Here is a 22,415-nt window from a genome sequence, read left to right as displayed (position 1 = left end):
ATCATTAAGCTCCTACTGACTGAGTCCCGGCTCCAGGTGTTCGTACCTTTCCCGGTCGGTCGAACAGGATGGCGTGAAGAGTTTTCAGATCAGCCGGCTTCATCTTGGTGATCTGGTAGCTGGTGCGAGGAATATCTCCTAATTTATCTCCACTACCTGAACCAACCGGCCGACAAAATAATTCATTAACTTTAAAAAAATCACATCCAGCAGCACAACAGTGAGAATGAAAGAATAACGTTACCATCTCCAAACTTGAGCTTCTCTCGTTGCTTCGGAGCCTGAAAATCGAGCCTCTCCACGGTTTTCTTCGCCCGCTTGCCTTCGATGATTTCACCTGAAGCTGCAACCAAACAGTCACAAATACAGGCAGGTTAGTAGCAGCATGAGTATGTGTTCATTTTATGCTGCACTCTTATTTTATGCACTATTTTAGTCACGCTTTTTGTTTTCTTTCTCTCTCTTTCTATTTTTCTGTACTTTTTACATTTTTTATTATATATTTTTTTAATTGTATGTTTTAATGTTTCCAATTTTTACAGTTTAATTGTACTTTTTTCCTCTTTTTTTTTAAAATTAAAATTGGGTTTTGTTTTTTAAAATGTTTTTTTAATATTTCCGATTCTTACTGTTACATGTTTGTTGTTATGTGTATGAAATGTTTTATATAAATAAAGTTGTTTTGCCTTTGTAAAGCATTATACAGACTAAATGTGATTTAATTTAGACAGAGTGTCAGTTGTGTTATATGTTGTTGTTGTTGCACTCATGAAAGGTGTTTTTTCTTTTTTTTTTTTTTAATGGCTTTAAAGAAATTATAATGTGTGTGTGTGTGTCATAATTTAAATTCTAGACTTAAAATTGGACAAAATGAGGATTCGATTTCCATCTTTTTAAAATCAATGTGAATTTTTTGGTCTCCACTTCTGCCTACTTACTGCCACAAGTTTGAAGGAAAAGAGAGAGAGAGAGAGACAGAGAGAGGGAGAGACAGAGAGAGAGAGATAATGAGAGCGACAGAGACAGAGAGAGAGATAATGAGAGCGACAGAGACAGAGAGAGAGATAATGAGAGCGACAGAGACAGAGAGAGAGATAATGAGAGAGACAGAGAGAGAGAGAATAAGAGCGACAGAGAGAGGGAGAGACAGAGAGAGGGAGAGACAGGGAGAGAGATAATGAGAGCGACAGAGACAGAGAGAGAGAGAATGAGAGCGACAGAGAAAGAGACAGACAGAGAGAGAGAGAGAGAGAAGGACAGAGAGAGAGAGAGACAGAGAGAGAGAGAGAGAGAGAGAGAGAGAGAGAGATGACACACAGTGCAGCTTTGTCAAACCTCAAACTGAGAACCAAAGTTACCCCGTTTGTCTGAGCCGGGTGTTTTGGATCGGCTTTTGTTTGGACTCGACTGGTCTCCCTGTGACATCTCCTGCTGATCCTCCACGTCTTCCTCTGACACCGCTGAGCTGTCCATCGCTTCCTCCGCCACGTCACTCATATCTGCTCTGCCTCAGTCCGTCTGGGTTTCAATTTACCCTGAAAGAAGGAAGGAGAACATGTTTATATTAGTATTATGAGGTACCAGTCACAGAGTGGCAGAAAGAAGAGAGTCGTTTTAGTTTAGGCATACAGTAAAAAAATACAGATAAATTAAAAATACTAAAGGTGTTACAAGTTTAACAAGAGAGGTGACAGTTTACAGATGCATAGAATATGGTAGTGAGAGCAGTTATGTTACTAAAATGGTCCAGAGAGACAAGTGTGGTTAATTTCCTAAATGATTTTAGACACAGAGGAGCTCTGAGTCAGACTAAAACTTTAGAAAACGAAAGAAAGGTGGGGTGGAGATAATTGGCTGATATTGTATTAGTGATTATGCATCTGGAAGTTGAAATATGAAAAACAAACTGGAAGTAGGTTGTGAATAGATTAATATATTTGCCCAGCCCTAATATGAACTCACCTTTAGTAAACAGTGTATCAACAATGCAAAAGCAGGATTTTACTGGTGTAGTGGGTTGAAATGGAGCTCTTTCTGAAGTCATTCATAAAGGACTCCAACTAATGATTAGTTTCATTATAATTCCAACTGCTGATTATTCTTTACTTTAATTAATAACTTTGGTTGGGTTATGTAAAATAATCAGAAAATAATGATAAATAACAAAAACTGAAAACATAATTACGCTCAGGTCAAATTTAACACCTTATCTCCTTCAATTCCAGACATACATATATATATTAAAAGGATTAAAACTACAATTAAAAAGGTTTTTAGGGAGAAAGTCACCCGTTAACACGGTCACCAGTTCAACCGTAACACCGTTATCGGTAAGTTACAGCGCGCCAATGTGTACGGTGTTACGGTTTAACTGGTGACTTTCTCACAAATGATTACATTATGAGAGGTGAATGAGTCCTCTGAAAAACAATTTAACTTACATAAATGATTAGATATTAAATAGATACATTTGTATTTTTAAAAACTACAATAAAAAGGCTTTTAGGAGAGAAAGTCACCAGTTAACACGGTCACCCGTTAAACCGTAACACCGGATAACTAACCGATAAACACATTGAGACGTTAACTTACAGCGCGCCAATGTATACGATGTTACGGTTTAACTGGTGACCGTGTTATCTGGTGACTTTCTCACATTACGCTACGAGAGGTGTATGAGTCCTCTGAACACAATATAACTTACACACTTGATTAGATGCATGTAAGTTAAATTGTTCTCAGGGGACTCATTCACCTCTCGTAACGTACTGTAATGTAGAGAAAGTCACCGGTGAACACGGTCACCAGTTAAACCGTAACACTGTGTGACGCTAGCCTTCGCCTGCTAACGTTAGCCCTGCAGTACAGTTAGTGACGCGGACACAAACAGCGATGACTGACCGTTTAAACAGCGTCCTGAGCCGGTTACACAGACTCCACTGAGACAGTCTCACGATGTCCAGTCCGCCTCTGAGTGTCGGTTAGCAGCAGCGGCTGGTGAAACTTTGCCTCGGTGTGTTTGGAGATGAGCTGAAGCTGCAGCAGCGTCTCTGACAGTTTCTTGTTTTTTGATTTCATGATGGCGGTTTCTCTGCTCCGCTTGCTGATTGGACGACAGGCCGATGACGTATTCCCCGTATTATACACGCCCCTCCCTCCCGCCCCCCGTGTTGCTACTGGCAACACAGCAGTTTTTTTTTCTCCCCACAGCTTTATCCTACAACACAGCTATCAGACAAAACAATAAAAAAACACATTTGTACAAAGCAGAGGAGTTATTATAGTTTTGAAATGTTCATTCATTTTTATTTTGTTTTTCAGTTTGCTTTTTTATTTCAGTTTAGTTTTAGTTAGCTTAACAAGTGATGAAGTAGTTTTAGTTAAGTTTTTAGCTAGTTTTAGTCTTGCATGTTCTCCACACAGAGTATACTGCACAAATGACTTATTGTAAATCTCCCTGTGAATAAAATAGAATGTAATCTTTATTATCATTGCACAAGTATATCAAAATTAGATGAAATTCAGAAGTGCAAAAGATAAATCTATGAATAAATAAATGATATCTATCTATCTATCTATCTATCGATCTATCTATCTATCTATTTGATGTTACTATCCAACCCACTGAGTACAAAATATAACATCAAATGCATAATTTACAAAACACAGATATAGCCTATATTTAGTTTAAATCTTTGTAATACTGCTTTAAAAGATTTATTTTGAGATAAAAGCTTGACAGATATTTCTTTCACAGGTCACGTTTTTATTTTCACATTTTTATGGTACAAAAATACAGCTAGTATAAATGTAATACAGTAATATAAAGGGGAAAAAACATAAAATATTTAAAAAAAAATACATTTCAGCATTTCAGTGTCTCTTTCAATACCAATATTACTCTTGTAAATAATGTAAATAATGTCACGGCTATTTTACTACACATTTCTTACTATTATTAGGGCCCAAGCACTAAACAGTGCGAAGGCCCTATTGTAATTGAAGAAATTATTATTATTATCGTTCCTGTAAACAAAAAAGTGTCTTGGACCCATATCCTCACGAGGCAAAACTTAAAAATTGAGCCCCTCGACTCAGATTGACATAGACAAACAAAATGTTTTGTACTTAGTATTTATTGTTCTCTATTCTTTTTCTTATTGCTGCTCTTATATTCTATTACTGTCCACTTGCTGCTGTGACAATGCAAATTTCCCTATTGTGGGACTTATAAAGGAATATCTTCTCTTATCTTTATATTCTGTAATCCATTATCTCTCTAAGATGCAGCATCCTCAATGTACGTCACAACAATTTTGCCAGATTTGACATTTTAAAGTTTTTGCTGTGAACATTTTTTGGCATTGCGTGCTTAGAGGAAGCCGTCTCCGTCATTCTTCCCACATTGGTCTATGTGGAGCTAACTGGCTGCAACAACACAGCGTCTCACTGCCAGACTGGTGTCATGAGACATTCATCTCCTCACACACACTTTCATGCCAGTAAAGGTTGTTCGAGCCGCTCTTCAACTTGTTTTTTTTGTAAATCTCCTCTTTCCTAAATCGCAGCACCAAGGGACACAGAACATGTAGAAATGTATCCACTCTGTTTTCCTCTTGTTTGACTCATTTTACAAGTTTGACGGATGTAAAATCATTTCTATATACAGCTTTATAATAGACAAACTGCATAGAATTATTATTATTATTGTTATTTTTATTATTATTACATTATTTTATACTGATTTCCTGCCAACTTTTTAACTAATTTGCAGCTATTTAATGGTTATTTTATAGGATACAAGCACATTTAGACAGCTTTATTAAGGATTATTCTAATATTGATTAATGACTGATGGGGATATATGAGTGTGAATTGGGGTAAAGACTAATTACGAGTCAGAATATGAACAGTATGTAAAGGTTTAAGAAAAACATAGATCCAAATTGTCATGTTTTAACTTCTCAAATATGAATATATTCTGATTCCTCTCTACGTACTGCAACACAGAGCTTCAGTAATTATAAAGTTATACCTTTTATATTACCAGTATATTAACACTAACTTGATCAAAGCTACATTTACATCATAAATACTCATCATAGTGAGATCATGCAGGTGTGAAACAGGACACAAGGTGGCGCTGTGGGAGCAGCCATGTGGAGCAGCTTTTACATTTCCATAAAGTTAAATTCAATACAAACCAGTTTGTTGCCTAGCAGCAGCATCTCAGCATGTATGGAGGGTTATTAATGCTACAAGGTACAAAGCAGAGTCCTCATAATGGAAACAGCTGTGAGAGGAAATACAATAAATCTAATTATTTGAGACTGTTTGATCATTTAGAGAAAAGCAAATATCATAGTTGGGCATTTGAGTGTAAAAGTTTTAATATATCTCTTATATGGTCTTTACAGTCTCATCAGCATCACTAATCCCAAAACTATACTCTATTAAACTTTACTTTTGAATTTCAGAATTTCTTTTCATTTAAAGTGTATTTTTACTATTATTGGGTTTTATTTTTATTTTTTGAAATGGCATGTTTTTATGTTTATTGTTTCTAATTCTTACTGTTAGAAGTTTGTTTTTATATAAAGCAAATTGAGTTATATAAATAAAGCTGCTTTGCCTGTTGCGCCACCTAGTGGACAGACATTGTAATGATTTAAAGCATGGTGACGGTGCCTCAATTTCCTGTTTTCTAGTTAATTATTATAATCCTCCTCCTCCTACTCCTCTTCCTCCTATTCTTCCTCCTCCACCTCCTCCTCTTCTTCCTCCTCCACCTCCTCCACCTCTTCCTCCACCTCCTCCTCCTCTTCCTCCTCCTCCTTCACCTCCTCTTCCTCCTCCTGCACCTCCTCCTCTTCCTCCTCCTCCTCCACCTCCTCTACCTCCTCCTCCTCCGCCTCCTCCTCCTCTTCCACCTCCTCCTGTTCCTCCTCCTCCTCTTCCTCCTCCTCTTCCACCTCCTCCTGCTCCTCCTCTTCCACCTCCTCCTGCTCCTCCTCCTCCTCTTCCACCTCCTCCTCCTCCTCCTCCTCTTCTTCCTCCTCCTCCTCCACCGCCTCCTCCTCTTCCTCCTCCTCGTCCTCTTCCTCGGCTGGTGCGTCACTTTTCACCCTCCATACCTGCCTCCTCCACCTCTTCCTCCTCCTCCACCTCCTCCTCCTCCTCATCCTCCACCTCCACCTCTTCCTCCACCTCCTCCTCCTCCTCCTCCTCCTCGGCAAGTGTGGCACTATTCACCCTCCATACCTGCCTGCACACTATTTTAAAAGCAGCACCGCGAACCTCCCAGCGAGCAGAGAGGCTCCGGCTGCTGCCATGACTCCTCTCTGAGCTGATAACACACTTCTTCTTCCTGCTCAACCAGTCCGTCATCATGTGACCTTCTGCTGCAAACGCTGGACTTTTACTTTGAAGGAGAAACAATGAAAATGTGGATTTCTTTAACAAAGGTTGTGTTGACTTAAAGCAGGTAAGACTCACTGACTGTCTGCTTTAACTTGTTTCTGTCTCTAACACTCAATGACAGCAGAGCTTTAACCCCGTCTCTTTTGACTGTTCCTTCTTTCCTCCCTCCATCCCCTTTTCTTCCTTCCTTCTGTCCTTCCCTTCCTTCCTCCCTACCTCCTTCTTTCCTTACTTCCCCTTTTCTTTCCTCCCCCCTACCTTCACCCCTTCTTTCATTCCTCTGTCCTTCTTTCCTTTCTTCCTCTTTTCCTTTCTCCCTCCCGCCCTCCCTCCCTCCCTCCCTCCTACCTTCCTTCATTTCCTTCCCTTCCTCCCTTCCTTCTTTCCTCCCTTCCTTCCTTCTCTCCTTCCTTTCTCCTTTCCTTCTTTCTTCCGCCCTTCTTCCCTTCCTCCTTTCCTTCCTTCCTCCTTTCCTTCCTTCTTCCTCCCTCCTTCCCTTCCTTCTTCCTCCCTTCTTTCCTTCCACCTTTCCTTCCTTCTTCCTCCCTTCCTTCCTTGACTCAAGGACAAGAGGAGGGTTAACAGAGTTTATGTTTTGCTCATTTGTCACATTACATTTTAAAAAATCAACATGTTTTGCAAGATGTTGGCAGAAAAGTTTTGTTTTGTGCAGAAAATGTTAAATCTTATGCGTTATTACATTTAAAGTAAGATTTAATTACATATTTTCACTCTGTTGTCTATATAGTTTAGACATACTGAGGTGTGTGAGTGTTGCCTCACCTCAGTAATAAAATATTTGACTGTAGTTCTACTCTGGAAAATGCAAATCAGCTGTTTAGTAAATACTTTCTGCAGATTAGTGACGATCTTAATACTGCTTTCAGAAGTCTTCACACTCACAGGAATGTCACATTTTAAATCAGTGACCCAGTCAGGGATTATATTAAACAACATGGATGTGGAATTAGTGTAAAGGCTAATTGAACAGTGTAAGGGACTGTATGCAAATTATTAGGATGGACCAGGTGGGGAGTTCTGGTCCTCTGAAATGAGGCCAACACAGAAGTAACTTAGAGCTGCATTCTATCAAAAGGCCACCAGGGGGCGACCGTCTCTATACAAGTCAATGGAGAATTCACCAACTTCTCACTTGATTTCTAACCTCAGTAAACGTTTTCAAAATGTGTTTATGGTCTCAATCGCTAGTTTAAAGCCTTCTTCAATGCAGTATGATGTTCATTTGGGACATTTTGGCCTCCCTGATTTTATATGTGACGATAAAGCAGGGTATGCATTAGGGCGTGGCTACGTCCTGATTGACAGGTTGATTGACCAATGTCCTCCAGATCCAGCCCTTGCAACCATAGCAACCTCCCCGCTCCACCCATGGCCCCGCCTCATGCCCATATAAGTAGAATCCGTGTTTTTATTTTTCCCAGCATGCACCTGTAATTTTCAAGATGGCGCTGCCTAGATTCGAAACTATTGGCTTCCGAGCAGCAGTCCACAAACCAATGGGTGACGTCACGGATGGTACGTCCATTTCTTCTATACAGTCTATGGGGATGGAGCACAAAACAAACAAACAGTGTTTTCCCTATTGATGTTAATATTTACCAAAAGTGCACAAACAGTACTATTAATTATTGTTGTTATGGTGAGGAAACGATGGAAGATGTCGGTGCTGTTTTACTAATCCTGCTCTGTGATGAGCTGCTGTAACTTAAAGTGGCTTAATAACAGTACATCACTGTATTTCCCAGCAGACTCACCACCGGTCCTGATTAACTGAAATAAACCTTCTTTGAGTTTCCCCCAGAACATTTCCCCACAGGTTTAACCTCACTGTGAGTCTTATCTAACAACCCAAAGCTGCACCAGAAAAACCCTCTGAGTGATGATGTGAATGTAAAAAAAAAACAAACAAACCCTGACCTGATATCTGAAGGGAATACGTTAGTTTTGGAGTGCAACTATGGATGCGAATCATGACCAATATTTACATTAAAATGTTCATTTCAAGATTATGGCGGCATTATTTGACTCATAAATAAAATTAATCATCAGTCATTCTGTTTGCATTTTCATTCAAGAAGATAGGAAGGAAGGAAGGAAGGAAGGAAGGGAGGGAGGGAGGAAGGAAGAAAGGAAGGAAGGAAGGAAGGAAGGAAGAAAAGACGGAAGGAAGGAAGGAATAAGGAAGGAAAGGAGGGAGGAAGGAAAGGAGGGAGGAAGGAAGGAGGGAAGGAAGGAAAGGAGGGAGGAAGGAAGTAATGAAGGAAGGAAGGAAAGGAGGGAGGAAGGAAGGAGGGAAGGAAGGAAAAGAGGGAGGATCGAGGAAGGAAGTAATGAAGTAATGAAGGAAGGAAGGAAGGAAGGAAGGAAGGAAAAGAGGGAGGAAGAAGGAAGGAAAGGAGGAAGAAAGAAGGAAAGAATGGAGGAAGGAAGGAAGGAAGGAAGGAAGGAAGGAAGGAAAAGAGGGAGGAAGTTAGACGGGAGGGAGAAAGGAAAAAAGGAAAGAGGGAAGGAAGAAAAGAAGGAGGGAGGGAGGAAGGAAGGACAGATGTTTTTGTGGAGGATAGTGACATTTAGCAGAGATCCAAACAAAGAAGTCTCTAGAATAGAAACACAGCTGGTCAGTCCAAAATGTATGTAATTTATAATAACATTAACTATTATATCAGCAAACAGGGTTAGTTTGTGTGTGTGGGGGGGGGGGGGGGCTGTGTGACTTTACATAGAACATAAAAAGGCTTTTGTTCGTCTCCCACCTTTACTGTAAAAACATATTTCTGACATTGTGTATTTAATCTTTTATTGTTATTCTACCACAAAGGTTACTTAAATAAAATACATGTGATAATAAATGTGTCACACATCTGGAGAAACGGTTGCATTTCCTGCAGCTATGACATTCTTTATTCTTTATATTCTCTGTTTTTAGCATGTAGCACTTTAACGGGTGATTTTCATGGTTGTTTGTTGTATTCTTCAGGTTAAAATAAACATGAATGCTGGTTATTAACAGGTTGGTTTTATAAATATACACATACTTTTATCTATAAGTAAAAACATATTTCATACTGTTAAAATCTAATGAAACTGGTTCAATCTCTATTATTACACTCTATGTAAATGTGTGTCCTTTGTGATTAAATTAAAACCAGATTACTTTCTTATTATTCATTCTTAGAAGGAAACATAACGTCTTACACCTCTTATGCACTTCAGGGACTTTGAGCTCTCATGTCTCATTTTACTGTTGATGTGATGAAACTCAAGGCTGCTGAATAAAGAGAGACAGCAGCAGAGATTAGCTGTGTGATCATTTCTCAATCTTACCTGCAAATAAATATGTTTCACTGGACATAACTTGACCTGAAGTCAGTGGAAAGATGGATAAGCACATGTTATTTATAATCTACAGATGTGGGACAAATTAAAGGAAACACCAATATAAAGTGTGTTGGTGAGGCGTTGGACTCCTTGTTATTGAGTCTACAGTCTGTAAACTCCTTCATCCTTCATCTGGTGTTTGGATGATGATGGTGTCGGATTTACATTATCTCCATCCTCATCAAACCATTGAGTGGATGGAAGAGAGCGCTCCCATCACGATAGAGATGATTCATCACAGGATAAACTGAGTCCGTCCTGCTGCAGCTGTCAAAGACAATGGCAGACTGCAGAAGGTGATGTGCTCCAACCTGCACAGCCCCAGGACAGCAGGGTTATTATAGTTTTGAAATTGTCATAAGTTTTTATTTTTATTTCGTTTTTCAGTTTCAAGTGATGAAGTAGTTTTTATGTAGTTGTAGTCTTTCAGGCATGGTGTAGTTTCAGGTATCAGGAGGAAAGCCTTGATTAGTAGAAGCTGTGAAGGATGAAATAATGCTGACACTGTGTTTGGTACTAACCGTTATCTCAACAAGTCACACTGAACACTATACAGTTACCATGGAGACAATGAACACTTTACAGTTACCATGGAGACAATGAACACTATACAGTTACCATGGAGACGATGAAAAGAAAACTACAACTAAGATCATTTTATCTGCTGTTCACTTTAGTTTTAGTTAGTCTTGCATTGTTCATGTTTTTATTTAGTTTTCATTTATTACAAAAACTCTCTTAAATTTCACTGCTAGTTTTAGTTTTAGTGAACTATAATAACACTGCTGCTCACTTCCACGACCCTGGTGTTGGCAGGAAAGATTGTGGACTAACTCCTGCAGTCCATCAAGACCAACCCCTCACAGCACAGAACAGTTTCTTCCCTCATCGACACACATACATTAATATGTAATATATCTATAAATATTTATCTTGCACATATCTTTCTGTATTTGTACATCTTAAAACTTCCAGATGTGAACTTTTGCTCATTAATGCACAAAACTGCTCAGCTGTTATATTTAAAAACCTTTTAAACGTTATAATACCTTCTGTTGTTAATGTGTGGCTGATGTTTCTGGTATTTTGTATTTTGTCTGTTTTTGTGTTTTTGTCCTCTCACTGTGTTTATCGCTACGCATCATCAGAGCAGATCAGACTCCTCGGATGTGGAAGCGTAGCGGCTGCAGACCTGAGTGTGATTCTGATGAATGATCACAGGAATAGTAGCATTAGATCCATTAATTAGGTAAGCCAACTAAAATATTTAAAAGTGGCAGCAGCTACAAGTAGGACACTGCCAGCGGCTTCATCTCCTTCTTCTCCACGTCTGTTTTACACATGTGTCTCTCTGCATCTGTCACACCTTTTTTTTCTCTTTTTTCAGTGTGACTTTTCTTTCCTTCTTTTATTCTGCTTTGATTCATTCTTGCTGTTACTGAGGTTAAGTGAAGATATTTTGGTTCCTTTAAAATTTCACTTGATGTCCAACAACAGCACAGATTAGTTACAGCTGTCATCTTATTTTTACTAGAATTGACTGTTCCTTCTTTCCTTCCTTCCTCCCTCCTTCTCTCTTTCTTTCCTCTGTCCTTCTTTCCTCCCTTAGTCTTTTCTTCCCTCCCTCCTATCTTCCTTCTTTCCTCCGCCCTTCCTAACTTCCTTTCCTTTCCTCCCTCCCTTCTTTCCTTCCTTCTTCCTCCTCTCCATCCTTTCCTTCCTTCCTTCCTCCCTTCCTTCTATCCTTTCATTCCCTTCCTCCCTCCTGTCCTTCCTTCTTCCTTCCTCCCTCCTTTCCTTCCTTCTTCCTCCCTTCCATCCTTCTTTCCTTCTCTCCTCCCTCCCTGCCTTCCATCCCCCCCCCCCCCCCTCCTTCCTTCCTCCCTCCCTTCCTTCCTCCCTCCCTTCCTTCCTTGACCTGAGGACAACACGCAGCAACAACAGCAGTCATGGATTTTGTGTGTGGGCGTTTGTATCCCTGATATTTCCATCTAGAGTGTTTTTATTTATTACTTGTCTCCGTCTTGGCCAAAAGTCAATGAAGAGAGACTTAAAGTGCTCTGTCTCTCCTCCAGCTCCTCCCTCCTCCCGCCATGAGCGCCTCCTCCAGCTCGGTGGTGGAGCTCTACAGCGTCACCACTTCTCCGCTGTCTCTGGACTCCAGCGTTTTCTTCTGCGACGCGACATCGTCCTGCATCAAAGACTCGCTGGACTTCTTCATCATCAACGTTGGCGGCAGTCGCTACGTTTTGTCCCAGGAGCTGCTGGCGTCGCATCCGGAGACCCGGCTGGGAAAACTGGCCTGCTGCAGCCGCGACTCTGCGCTGGAGCTCTGTGACGACGCTGACTTCCTGGAGAACGAGTTCTTCTTCGACCGCAACTCACAGACCTTCCAGTAGGTGGCACCGTTTCAGACTTTGGGATTTAAAACATAATAATAAAGCAGATAATGTAATAACTAACCAATAACGTAATAAAATGTCTGAATCAATCATGTAATATAACTTTTTTGCTAATAATGTTGAAGTTATTAAATTATGAATAAGTTATTGACTGGTTATTATGTTGTTGGCTATGTAAAAAAAATCCTTTACAAATGTAATAAATGGAGCTGAGAACATAATAATATACTAATATCACTTTATTTAAGTTTAATTTATTGGATATAAAGTGTGACACTTCCATAGCACTTAGTCTAACGGTTAGGTCTTTCTAACCCTTGTATTATGTTGGGGTCAAATAGACCTGTTCCCAAATTTTATCATCAATTTATGATCATGGTCATGAAAAGAATTTCAGTTGGTCAATAACGTAATAGCCTCTTACATTATTGACAAAAAGTTATTATGTATGTTAAGTTATTGGCAAGCTATTCCATAAAGGGCTTAATTACATTTAAAACGGGCAAAATGATCACGTCATCGGCCACTATTACGTTACTGGACACTACACATGAATGGTTACAGAAAACATGTGAACAGTCTGATAACTATGCAGTACTGACCTGTAGAGATAGAGCCTTAAACTGAGGTGGTGACTTTGATTGACAGGTGACACTTGGTAGGGGGCGGAGCTTCAGCATTTGGGAGCAGAGAAAGAGGCTGATTTTTACACAACTCTGAAGCCTAATTTCATATATTTGGTGATTTTTTAAATCATTAAAATTTGGCAGGGTGGTTAACAACACACTTTTCTGTGGTATGTCAAACTCAGAACACTTATTTTTACTTTTTATTCTTACTTTACACGGACTTTAAGTTCTCCCTCAAGTCAAAGCCATGTTTTCTTGTTCCTTCAGTTCTTCTCTGCAGAATGATGCAGTAGTTTAGAGTTTGGAGCCAATCGTGATCCAGTAGGCAGCTGACTCATAAGTGTGATGTGGAAACTTGAAGCCTTTAATGCACAAACACTGAGAATGAACTTTGAACTGAATTAGGAGTCATCTTGTGTCCGGCAGGAAAACTTTTGTAAGGAACAAATATTTCTGAATGAAGGAGAGAGAGCAGATGTAATTTACAGGTTTAATGTAATTTAACGGAAAAAATATATTTTCTACAGTCAGAAGTTCCTACTAATGACAAGGAAAGAGGGAACAAGTGTGCAAACATCCAGGCAAATTATTAGGAAGACAAAAACAAAAATCATCTCAGGGTTCAAAGGAGTGAGATCTGCACTCTGTTAAGCTCCCAATAAATAAAGAGGATGAAATGACTTATTAGAGCTAAACAGTGAGCAGACCTCGCTCCTTTGTACTCTGCAGGGAATGCTTGAAACCAACTACTGTGTATATGAAGTGTTGTCCAACCATGTCTGCCAGTGTTTCTGGCAGTCGCTGTAAGAAGAGCAAGACACCATAACTCAGTCAAATGTGGAAAACTGAGCGAGCACACATACACACAGTCTCTCTTTGAAGATAGTCATACTGTTGACATGAAAAGTAACATAAATAAAAAAGAAAAGAGAGCTAGAGAGAGTTTCAGTTGTGTGATTACAGAGCTGGTCATGTAAAAATTAAAACACTGTTAACAACATATCAATTAAATCTGGTCTTTAGTTTAAATCTGATGTGAAATTGGTTTGGTTTTCAGGGTTGTGTGTTATTAAGTGTGAAAGACTTCGCTTAAATAAAAGTACCAATACAGCAGTGTGAAAATACTCCTTTACAAGTAAAAGTACTGCAGTATTATGAGTGATGTAGTATGCAGTATTACAGTAAAAGTACTGCAGTATTATAGTGATGTAGTATGCAGTATTACAGTAAAAGTACTGCGGTATTATAGTGATGTAGTATGCAGTATTACAGTAAAAGTACTGCAGTATTATGAGTGATGTAGTATGCAGTATTACAGTAAAAGTACTGCAGTATTATAGTGATGTAGTATGCAGTATTACAGTAAACGTACTGCAGTATTATGAGTGATGTAGTATGCAGTATTACAGTAAAAGTACTGCAGTATTATAGTGATGTAGTATGCAGTATTACAGTAAACGTACTGCAGTATTATGAGTGATGTAGTATGCAGTATTACAGTAAAAGTACTGCAGTATTATAGTGATGTAGTATGCAGTATTACAGTAAAAGTACTGCAGTATTATGAGTGATGTAGTATGCAGTATTACAGTAAAAGTACTGCAGTATTATGAGTGATGTAGTATGCAGTATTACAGTAAACGTACTGCAGTATTATGAGTGATGTAGTATGCAGTATTACAGTAAAAGTACTGCAGTATTATAGTGATGTAGTATGCAGTATTACAGTAAAAGTACTGCAGTATTATGAGTGATGTAGTATGCAGTATTACAGTAAAAGTACTGCAGTATTATAGTGATGTAGTATGCATTATTACAGTAAAAGTACTGCAGTATTATAGTGATGTAGTATGCAGTATTACAGTAAAAGTACTGCAGTATTATGAGTGATGTAGTATGCAGTATTACAGTAAAAGTACTGCAGTATTATAGTGATGTAGTATGCATTATTACAGTAAAAGTACTGCAGTATTATAGTGATGTAGTATGCAGTATTACAGTAAAAGTACTGCAGTATTATAGTGATGTAGTATGCAGTATTACAGTAAAAGTAGTGATATATTATTATATATGACATCATTGGATTATTAATAGTGAAGCATCAGTGTTAGAGCAGCATGTTACTGTTGTAGCTGCTGGAGGTGGAGCTAGTTTATACTACTTTATATACAGTTAGCTAGTTTACACTACTTTATATACAGTTAGCTAGTTTACACTACTTTATATACAGTTAGCTAGTTTATACTACTTTATATACAGTTAGCTAGTTTACACTAATGTATATACAGTTAGCTAGTTTATACTACTTTATATACAGTTAGCTAGTTTACACTACTTTATATACAGTTAGCTAGTTTAGTCCAGTGGTTCCCAACCTAGGGGTGGGGCCCCTCCAAAGGGTCAGCAGATAAATGTGAGGGCTGCTGAGATGATTAATGGGAGAGGAAAGAAGAAAAAACAAAGCTCTGATACACAAATGTGTTTTCAGTTTTTGGACTTTTTCTCTAATCTTTGATTTTTGCTGAAATATTGGATCTTTTGAACATTTATTGAAATGAAAGCATGTGAGAAGTTTAGAGGGAAAAATCAGTATTTGGTGGAGCTGTTAACAACTCATAGACATCTGAAATGTGAGCCGACTACACACTGCTTTTTGGTTTCATCTTTAACAATGTGTTGTATTTTAAAAGCTTATTATATTATCCATTGTGTCAAATTTGCATCTGAAAATTAACTAAAGCTGTCAGATAAAGATAGTGGAGTAGGAAGTACAATATTTCCCTCTGAGATGTAGAAAGTAGCATCACATGGAAATACTGCAGTAAAGTACCTCAAACATCACACAGTATAAAACCACCTTTAAATGTTTGTAGTTGTCAGATTGTTCACTAAAGTCTATTATGTGGAGCTGAATGTTTTAAATGAATAGTTTAATATCATACATATAATACAGGGCTTACTTAGAGCTTTATTTAGGACACAGGACTGTGCTCTATCTCTCTATTAAGACACATCTGGACTGTGTTCACCTGACTCATCTGGTGTGTTTCTGCCTCCAGTCAAACATTAGCTTGAGTGAGAGCAGCACCTGATGTTAAACCTTGAGGTTGTCTTCACAGGTCTGCTTTCAGCTCCTGTTAACTGATGCCGTTCACTGTTTATGCCCTTTAAAGTGTGATTCCACTTGGCTCTCACCCCACAATAAGCTGCGAAAGACACAAGGAAAAAAGTTGTGATTTGTTTTCTTTCTCTGTCTTTATTTTTCTCTATTTAAATAAGAATCCCAGGATTAAAACTTAATCTCCACCTAGCAATAATAAGTGTTTTCATTATTTCATTATACTCTATGCTGCCAAACGTTAGCCCTCCTGTTGTCCTCAAGTCAAGGAAGAAAGCGAGGAAGAAGGAAGGAAAGGAGGAAGAAGGAAGGAAAGGAGAGAGGGAGCAAAGAAAGAAGGAAGGAAGGAATAAGGAAGGAAAGGAAGGAGGGAGGAAGGAAGGACGGGGGAAAGAAAAAGGAAGGTAGGAGGGAGGGAGGAAGGAAGGAAAGGAAAGAAGGACGGGGGAAAGAAGGAAGGAAGGAGGAAGGGAGGAAGAAAGGAAGGAAAGGAGGGAGGAAGGACCTGTCAAAACAGACGGAGTCAATTTGACCCGGGAGGACGACACGAAGGCTAATGAGACACAAATGAGACAAAACTGCTAATAAACAAGATTTTTCTACAACTGTCACACTGCTAACGCACAGAGCAGACATCCTGGATTGTGAGGTTCGTCGGACTTCCAGAGTCAGAAATCCGACTTCAGGGGCCATTCCTGTTTAAATTTTCTGACTGGGAACACATGAATTCTGACTGTCAGAGTACAAATTGAACGCAGCATGAATCACTGCCTATAGAAGCTTGTTAGCATCAATGCTAGTTCGGTTACTCCTGTCAATCACATGATTCTAGTCTTTAATGTCTCCTGACTCATTTCATGTTGTTCCACCTCTAAATGTGGTCTGGTTTCACAGATTGAGAACAAAACCTGATAACAAAGACAATGAGCTTTAATCTTAATCCATTTCTTGCTGTTAAGAGTTTCTTCATATAAACTGAATTGTTGCAGGATTCTTTGACTCAACACAGTTTTTCCATAAACCTGTAGGTCTTCTCTCTCTCCGTGCTTCTGCTGCAGGTACGTGATGAACTTCTACCGGACGGGTCACCTGCACGTCAGGGAGGAGCTGTGTGAGATCTCCTTCTTGCAGGAGATCGAGTACTGGGGCATCGACGAGGTTCGTATCAGCCCCTGCTGCCGTGAACGTTACTACCGCCACAAGGAGCAGAAGGAAACCCTCGACGTGCAGCGAGAGTCCGAAGCCGATGACACAGATGAGGACTTTGTTGGCGCCGCTTGCCCGGCTTTCCGTCAGCGCCTTTGGGACCTTCTGGAGAAACCCGAATCATCGCGCGCCGCTCGCACTTTTGGCTCGCTCTCGATCTTCTTCGTCGTGCTGTCGGTCATCAACATGGTGCTCATCTCGCTGGACTTGGAGGACGTTGAAGTGAGCGGGTTTGGTGCAGCGCTGTTGTTTGACGCGCTGGAGTACGTGTGCGTGGTTTGGTTCACGGGCGAGCTGGTGGTTCGGTTTCTCTGCGTGAGGGATAAATGCCGTTTCAGCCGGAGCATCCCTAACGTGATCGACCTGCTGGCCATCCTGCCGTTCTACGTGACGCTGACGGTGGAGAGCCTCCACGGAGGAACCACCGAGCTGGAGAACATGGGCCGCGTGGTGCAGGTCCTCCGACTCCTCAGGTCGCTCCGCATGCTGAAGCTGGGAAGACACTCGACAGGTAAACAGCTGATTTCAACCCTCCTGTTGTCCTCGAGTCAAGGAAGGAAGGGAGGGAGAAGGAAGGAAGGAAGGGAGGAAGAAGGAAGGAAAGGAGGGAGGAAGGAAGGAAGGAAAAGAGGAAGGAAGGATGGGAGGGAAGGAAAGGAAGGAAGGGAGGGAGAAGGAAGGAAGGGAGGAAGGAAGGAAGAGAGGAAGAAGGAAGGAAAGGAGGGAAGGAAGGAAGGAAGGAAGGGAAGGAAAGGAAGGAAGGGAGGAAGGGAGGAAGAAGGAAGGAAGGAAGGGAGGGAGAAGGAAGGAAGGGAGGGAGAAGGATGGGAGGGAAGGAAAAGTATTTTAGAAAAGAAACAATCGAGAGCTAGATGTGAGTGTTTAAAAGCAGATGCTGAACAGAAGTAATAAAAGCTTCAGACTAGAGGTGAGGACTCTCTGACCTGCTGAAGGTAGACGAGCAGCAGCAGCTGGAGGAGTCGAGCAGGGTTAGGGTGTGTGAGGTTAACAGTGTGTTTCCAGCCTGTCGATGATTTCATGAACATGATGTGAGACAGAAAAAGGAACTGAAATTCTCCGTGGTGAGAAGCTGCTGCTCTGAGATTACAGACACAAGGTTTTCTGAGGACGACCAAGAAAAAAAATCATATTTTGGCAAATTCCTCCAAGTGATGGAGGAGAGAGGATGTGTGTGTGTGTGTGTTTGAGAGATGATGTGTGTGTGTGTTTGAGAAATGATGTGTGTGTGTGTGTGTGTTTGAGAGATGATTTGTGTGTGTTTGAGATGTGTGTGTGTGTGTGTTTGAGATGATGTGTGTGTGTGTTTGAGAGATGATGTGTGTGTGTGTGTGTGTGTTTGAGAAATGATGTGTGTGTGTGTGTTTGAGAGATGATGTGTGTGTGTGTGTGTTTGAGAAATGATGTGTGTGTGTGTGTTTGAGAGATGATGTGTGTGTGTGTGTGTTTGAGAAATGATGTGTGTGTGTGTGTTTGAGAAATGATGTGCGTGTGAGGTACTTGTACTTCACCGTAGTACAGTTTGAGGTACTTGTACTTTACCGTAGTACAGTTTGAAGTACTTGTACTTTACCGTAGTATAGTTTGAGGTACTTGTACTTTACTGTAGTACAGTTTGAGGTACTTGTACTTTACTGTAGTACAGTATGAGGTACTTGTACTTTACTGTAGTACAGATTGAGGTACTAGTACTCTACTGTAGTACAGTTTGAGGTACTTGTACTTTACTGCAGTACAGTTTGAGGTACTTGTACTTTACTGTAGTACAGTTTGAGGTACTTGTACTTTACTGTAGTACAGATTGAGGTACTAGTACTCTACTGTAGTACAGTTTGAGGTACTTGTACTTTACTGCAGTACAGTTTGAGGTACTTGTACTTTACTGTAGTACAGTTTGAGGTACTAGTACTTTACTGCAGTACAATTTGAGGTACCTGTACTTTATTGTAGTACAGTTTGAGGTACTTGTACTTTACTGTAGTACAGTTAGAGGTACTTGTACTTTAATGTAGTACAGTTTGAGATACTTGTACTTGACTGTAGTACAGTTTGAGGTACTAGTATTTTACTGTAGTACAGTCTGAGGTACTTGTACTTGACTGTAGTACAGTTTCAGGTACTTCAACGTTAGGATCTGTGATAAAATGCTCCAAAACCTTCATCATGATCAAGTCAGTTTATTGAGTGAAAACAAACTGGAAAAGTTGATTTGCTTTGATTCGGCGTCTTAAATCTTTGCAAATGTGAAAAGCAGCTCTCTGCAGCAGGATGAGCTCATTTCAAATCCTCCGTAAACTCGGCAGCAAAGCTCATTTCTTCGTCTCAGAGGAGCGCGGAGACGTGACAAGTCATTCTGGGGGTGTGAATGTCGCCCCTGTGAGCGGCTTACATGGGAGAGTATTTATACATGTGCTGTTATTTTCTCCTCAGCATCATCAGTCCTCAGACTCATTCGGCTCTGTTTAAACGGGAGAGAGAGAAACCAAACAAACAAACACGAGAGAGATGAGAGAGAAATGAAGAGATGATTACTTGGCCGTCGCTCACACACACACGACCCGGAGAGAAATAACAAGGAGACGTGTTTCATTATGAAAGGAGACACTAACACTGCTGCTGTGAAGGAAAACACGTCACTGTTGTTGTTCAGATATCATTTAAAGTTTCCTCTTAATAACTAACCTGATGGTTTACAAATAGAACAGCTCCATAATTCCTCCTGCAGCAGTATGTGTGAATTAATCCAGAATTAATATGACAAAAACTGAACAACCGTGATAAACACAGCTCAGTAATTGCTCAATTTAAAGCAATTCACTTTGCATCCTTTTCATCATTTCAGAGTTATAATAATAATAATCATAATAATAGTGATGATGATACCTTTATTTACAAAACACTCGTATGACTACTTTGTTGACTACTAACATATCTGTTTTATTTTCCTGATTTTTCATTTATTTTCTATTATCATTATTATTATTACTATTAATATTTATAGCATTATTGTTATTTATATTTCATTTCATTTATTTATTTTGCTTTCCCTCTTGTCTGGGGTATTGAGTTCTACTGTGAGCGTATAATGTGAAAATCAATCAAAATATTTGAATAACAAAACACTCAAAACAAGTTCAAATGTGCTTTACACAAAATTTATAAGACGATAAAATGCTTACAATGAATAAAATATAATAATACTTACAATTAAAGCTGCAAGTAGTGTTGATCAGGCCCTCGCACATCTAAACTCACCACAACTAAGATTTTGATAACTTCATCACAAAGGTTTTAAGGTGGCACTGAGCAGATTTAAAGTTGGTGGGTTAAATCTCTTGGAGGAGTTCGTTAAAGTACGAACCGTGGAAATGGCAAAAAAAGGCGCCAGAATTGCATATTTGAATCAAAATGACTGACTTCCTGTTGGATTTATGGTATGGCTCCAAGAGACTTTTTTGTGTGTCTGTTCATGATGCATGCACATACCCGATTTCATTCACCTACGTTAATCTGGAGGGAGGGGCTTCATGTCCGCAACCCATAAAATATCACTTTTTTCACCACTTCTGGCTTGTGTGCAAAGTTTCAAGACTTTTTTCGAGCATGTTTAAGACCTAAAAAAAGGTGATTGTTTCAGAAGATTATTGAGAGGGAGTCTGTGTCATTTAGGTAGAGTTCTGGTGAGGAGAGAGTAAAGGGAACATTATGAAGATGAGAACATCACTACCAGAGAGGCCTTTTCAGATCCAATAGGGATGATAGATCTAATGAAATACAATTCAAGTTATCAAAACCAGTAATAAAATCAACATGAACAGATAATTTTAGGGTTTTTAAAAGCAGTTTATAAGGAGTATGTGCCTTCCAGTTGCTACACTACCATACTATTTAGCGTGCCAGATAAAGATTATGTCCCAATACATTATTATGTTAAATGCGGTATACCAAAAATAGCAGCGTGTCCTACTGTACTGGTTGCAATTATGCTTTGCAGTATGCATGCCAGTCACATCAACTGAGCTGCTGAGAGAGCTCGGAGCAATGAAGGAGCCCGTAATTATACGAATCTAAAGGAGGCGGGGAGTTCCGGTCCTCTGAAATGAGGCCAATGCGGAAATAACTTAGAACTGCATTCTATCAAAAGGCCACCAGGGGGCGACCGTCTCTATACAAGTCAATGGAGAATTCACCAACTTCTCACTTGATTTCTAACCTCAGTAAACATTTTCAAAATGTGTTTATGGTCTCAATCGCTAGTTTAAAGCCTTCTTCAATGCAGTGTGATGTTCATTTGTGAAATTTTGGCTTCCCTGATTTTATATATGACGATAAAGCAGGGTATGCATTAGGGCGTGGCTATGTCCTGATTGACAGGTTGATTGCCCAATGTCCTTGAGACCCAGCCCTTGCAACCATAGCAACCTCCCCGCTCCGCCCATGGCCCCGCCTCATGCCCATATAAGTAGAATCCGTGTTTTTATTTTTCCCAGCATGCACCTGAAATTTTCAAGATGCCGCTGCCCAGATTCGAAACTATTGGTTTCCGAGCAGCAGTCCACAAACCAGTGGGTGACGTCACAGATGTTATGTCCATTTCTTTTATACAGTCTATGCTCTAAAGAGGACTCAAATGCACAAGTATATGTGATTTGTAGTTAAACTGTGTAAATCTTCCTCTGTCCTTGTCTCTGTTCAGGCCTCAAGTCTCTCGGTATGACCATAACTCAGTGCTACCAGGAAGTCGGCCTCCTGCTCCTCTTCCTCGGCGTCGGCATCTCCATCTTCGCTACCATGGTGTTCGCTCTGGAGCACGACTTCCCCGGCACCACCTTCACCAGCGTGCCGGCCTCCTGGTGGTGGGCGACTACCTCCATGACCACAGTGGGCTACGGTGACATCCGGCCCGACACGGCCGTGGGGAAGGTGCTGGCCTTCCTCTGCATCTTGTCCGGGATCCTGATCCTGGCGCTCCCCATCGCCATCATCAACGACCGCTTCTCCGCCTGCTACTTCACCCTGAAGATGAAGGAGGCGGCGATCCGGCACGGCGAGATGCTCAAGAGGCTGGCTCGAGGTTCGATGGTGGAGGCGACCGAGGGAGGCGTGGGGGGCGGCGTGAACCTGAGGGACGCCTACGCCAGAAGCATGTTGGAGATGGTGAGGCTGCAGGGACGCGAGAGGGCGAGCACAAGGAGCAGCGGCGGAGAGGAGCTGTGGTGGTAG

At 40.4% G+C, this 22,415-nt stretch overlaps 2 protein-coding genes across 2 annotated transcripts in view; one reads left to right on the top strand and one right to left on the bottom strand.

Moving 5' to 3' along the window:
• dek (DEK proto-oncogene) overlaps positions 1-3,080 on the bottom strand; it is a 12,970-nt gene extending 9,890 nt beyond the window's left edge. Inside the window, exons 1-4 of the mRNA XM_053327472.1 lie at positions 2,902-3,080; positions 1,359-1,535; positions 245-343; positions 47-156 (exon numbers count right to left, since the gene is read on the bottom strand). Of these exons, the coding sequence (XP_053183447.1) occupies positions 47-156; positions 245-343; positions 1,359-1,497 (348 nt within the window). The 5' untranslated portion in view covers positions 1,498-1,535; positions 2,902-3,080. The remainder of the gene's footprint in view (positions 1-46; positions 157-244; positions 344-1,358; positions 1,536-2,901) is intronic.
• On the top strand, positions 3,080-22,415 carry kcnv1 (potassium voltage-gated channel modifier subfamily V member 1). Its single transcript, XM_053327687.1, has 4 exons — positions 3,080-3,136; positions 11,895-12,214; positions 17,027-17,685; positions 21,889-22,415. The coding sequence occupies exons 1-4, from the start codon at positions 3,080-3,082 to the stop codon at positions 22,413-22,415; spliced, it is 1,563 nt and encodes a 520-aa protein (XP_053183662.1).

The sequence above is a fragment of the Scomber japonicus genome, chromosome 10, assembly GCF_027409825.1.
Source record: "Scomber japonicus isolate fScoJap1 chromosome 10, fScoJap1.pri, whole genome shotgun sequence".
NCBI classification, from domain to species: domain Eukaryota; kingdom Metazoa; phylum Chordata; class Actinopteri; order Scombriformes; family Scombridae; genus Scomber; species Scomber japonicus.
Note: the sequence above shows the minus strand (reverse complement) of the source record. Positions and strands in the feature narration are given on the sequence as shown.

What these genes read in the sequence shown, in the direction of transcription:
- kcnv1 (XM_053327687.1), top strand. Translation starts at nt 3,080, where the DNA reads ATGGCGGTTTCTCTGCTCCGCTTGCTGATTGGACGACAGGCCGATGAC. An exon ending in AGGCCGATGACGTATTCCCC is followed by an intron (nt 3,137 to 11,894) that starts GTATTATACACG and finishes TCTCTCCTCCAG; the next exon opens with CTCCTCCCTCCTCCCGCCAT. An exon ending in GCTGGGAAGACACTCGACAG is followed by an intron (nt 17,686 to 21,888) that starts GTAAACAGCTGA and finishes GTCTCTGTTCAG; the next exon opens with GCCTCAAGTCTCTCGGTATG.